Here is a 3390-nt window from a genome sequence, read left to right on the forward strand (position 1 = left end):
TCTTACTCTCTCTCTCTCTCCCCTCTCACCTCTCTCTCTCTCTCTCTCCCCTCTCTCTCTCTCTCTCTTTCCCCCCCTCTCTATCTCTCTCTCTTCTACATTTGTCTGGCCACAATTAGTCTTGTTTCAACCAACACAACAATTATGTCATTGACTTCTCCTTTATTGTGAACCCCTAAGTGAAGTCACATGGCTTAGTGGTCAGAGTATTCAGCTACAATCATTAGGTCATGAGTTCAATACCTGGTGGCACACCATGTCCTTGAACAAGACATTTTATTTCACATTGCTCCAGTCCACTCAGCTGGCAAAGATGAGTTGTACCTGTAGTTCTAAGGGCCAGCCTTATCACATTCTGTGTCATGCTGAATCTCCCTGAGAATTACTTTAAAGATACACCAGCTGTTCTATTGATCAGATCAACTGGAACCCCCATCATTATAACTGGCAAAGTATCAGTAATTATTGTCTGCATATCAGTTTGTCATTTTGTCCATCTTTATATCAGATGTTCTTTTTTAAAATAGACTCAGGACCAGAGATGGGACCTCAACCAATCTCAAATGCTTACCATTTACAATGCTATTCTTTCAATTTCAGAAATTAAACATGTGCCGCTGTCTCTACAAACTAATTTTTCAACTGATGTCGTTGTTTGAAAGTTACTCCAAAGTTCTGGACATTGTATATAATGTGGACATTCCCACCCAGGTACAACAAATTGCATTTTTAATTTTTATCTTCTATAAAAATTTTTTTAAATACTTCACTCCTGAGGACAATAATGACGACGACGACGACGATGATGATGATGATGATGATAATTATTATTATTACTTTTTTTTATTAAGGCAGCAAGCTGGCAGAATCGTTAGCACGCAAGGTGAAATGCTTAGTGGTATTTCATTAGTCTTCACGTTCCAATTCCTTCGAGCTGGCAGAATCGTTAACTCACCTGACGAAATGCTTAGCAGTATTTCGCCTGTCACTGAGTTCAAATTCCGCCGAGGTCGACTTTACTTTTCATCCTTACAGGGTCGATAAATTAAGTACCAGTTGAGTACTGGGGTCGATGTAATTGACTACCCACCTGCCCCAAATTTCAGGCCTTGTGCCTATAATAGAAAGGATTATTATTATTATTATTATTATTATTATTATTATTATTATTGTTATTATTATTGCTATTATTATTAAGGCGGCGAGCTAGCAGAAGCATTTGCACGTCAGGCAAGATGCTTAGCAGCATTTCATCCATCTCTATGTTAGGAGTTTAAGATCTGCTGAGGTCAACTTTGCCTTTCATCCTTCCAGGGTCAATGAGATAAATTTTGCTGTTCATCCTTTCAAGCTCGATAAATTAAATACCAGTGAAAGACTGAGGTCAATGTAATCGACTTACTCCTCTCCACAAAATTTCAGGCCTTGTGCCTATAGTAGAAAAGCTTATTATTATTATTATTACTATTAAATTGAATAGACTACTGCTGCTCCAACACATCATCTCTGTATGTGTGTATAAGTACAAGTTATATTATGCAATAGAAATTTCTGTAGGGTCAAAGGATCACCAAAACCCAAGCAGAGACCACAACAGGACAGTTTGCTTAGTATATAGAACTGATATGTAACAAGGTAAATGGAGAAAGAAACACACCCCTCCTCACTACTTCTAATTAAGAAATGTTTCTGTTTACTTTTCTAGGTCATTAATATATCCATATCAGTTACAGCTATAAAGAAGAATCTTACCCAAATCTGGATGGACTTGGAAAATGGGCACAACAACCTCTTTGACTTGGATTCTAATGCTGAAACCAAAGAGGAAGTTGTTGCCTGCCTAATTCAGTATATAACGGCACACCATTATCTTCAGGCTCTACAGTTGTTACGTCTTTTCAGGTGACAAATCTTATATAAATATCTATTCTCAGTGACTGGCATTTCAGGCTTTTGTGTTTGTGTGTATATCTGTCTGTCTATATGTATGTATGTTCCGTAAATCCTCGAGTATAATCTGCATTATTTTCCAAAAATTTAAAGGTCAAAATCCCTAGTGCGTACTATATACGAGGTTAAAAATGAAAAATATTTTCTAAGCAATGTCCGAGTCTCTATTTGCTGTCCGGCAATGTTTATTCAGACGCATTTTGTGATGTCAGGTGCGAAAATACCTCAAACTAAGCCTGAAAGCAATGAAGTCATAAAAGAATCATCCATAACTTGCAGTAAGCAACATTTATTAAAATAAAAGTGTTGTATATCGTCTGCACTGGATGGTACTCAGGATGACGTGTGGAAAGATGAAATAAATGAAAGTGAATCTTCTGATGTTGACTATGAATCTGACGATGACGGAGATTTAAACTACAATGATGCTGACATGTTTACATGCTGAAAGTGACATTGAATTTGAAGGATTTGAATAAATGTTTTTGCTTTTGCTTTTGCAACTGATAGTGATAAATATGTGAAAGGCAATTTACTTAATATTTATTTTTCACTGACGTTATTTCTGTTATTTCTTTATTTTCTGCAAACAAAGTGCACAAAAAAAGCTACATGCTTGCATTATGTTATATATACAATAATAATAAAGGACGTTACCGTATATACGTTTACAAACAAAGGACGTTATATAGACCTCATTGACTCAAGTTAGAGAAGGGGTGCGTATTATACACAGGGTTTAGCTTTTTCAGAGGTACAGCCCCCTAAAAATCCCCTGCATATTATACTCAAGGGCGGACTATACTCGAGGATTTATGGTAGGTATGTATGTATGTATGTATATTGTTATTCAGTTTTATTTCAAGATTTCTTGCGAATAGAGAAAGAACTGGTTTCTAACCTAGATCCAAAGCTCCTTCATTGGAATTTCAACATCAAGAACAGGGTGTGTATGTATGTATGTGTGTGTGTGTGTGTGTGTGTGTCTGTGCATGCAGATTTGTATATTTTGTTTTATGTATGTATTCTCATGCATACAGTTGCACGCCTAGACATGCTGATGTACACTTAAGTGATAAACTTATGGAAAGCTTTACAGACTTTTACAGTTCCAGTGATGGATCTGTAGTCTTTGAACCAGCTTTCTCCATTCTGGTTTTATGTATGTGTGTGTGTATGTTTGTTTTTACAGTCATTATTCCGTGCTAGGTGTAAAAATAATCAGGTAGATGAACATTGAGTGTGTATAACATACATCACCCATACACACACACACATGGACATATAGATACATACACACACATAATACAACATATTTAACTGTGTGTGTGTGTGTATGTCTGTGTGTAAACACAGCAGGTTGTATGTACATCTCTCTCTCTCTCTCTCTCTCTCTCTCTCTCTCTATATATATATATATATATATATATATATATATAT

The 3390-nt window shown here is 36.1% G+C and overlaps 1 protein-coding gene across 1 annotated transcript in view; it reads left to right on the forward strand.

The window, feature by feature from the left end:
* LOC106877886 (protein furry) overlaps positions 1–2442 on the forward strand; it is a 152698-nt gene extending 150256 nt beyond the window's left edge. Inside the window, exons 61-62 of the mRNA XM_052974065.1 lie at positions 601–711; positions 1706–2442. Coding sequence (XP_052830025.1) covers positions 601–711; positions 1706–1906 — 312 coding nt within the window. The 3' untranslated portion in view covers positions 1907–2442. The remainder of the gene's footprint in view (positions 1–600; positions 712–1705) is intronic.
* Positions 2443–3390: the final 948 nt, after the last annotated feature.

The sequence above is a fragment of the Octopus bimaculoides genome, chromosome 17, assembly GCF_001194135.2.
Source record: "Octopus bimaculoides isolate UCB-OBI-ISO-001 chromosome 17, ASM119413v2, whole genome shotgun sequence".
NCBI lineage: Eukaryota > Metazoa > Mollusca > Cephalopoda > Octopoda > Octopodidae > Octopus > Octopus bimaculoides.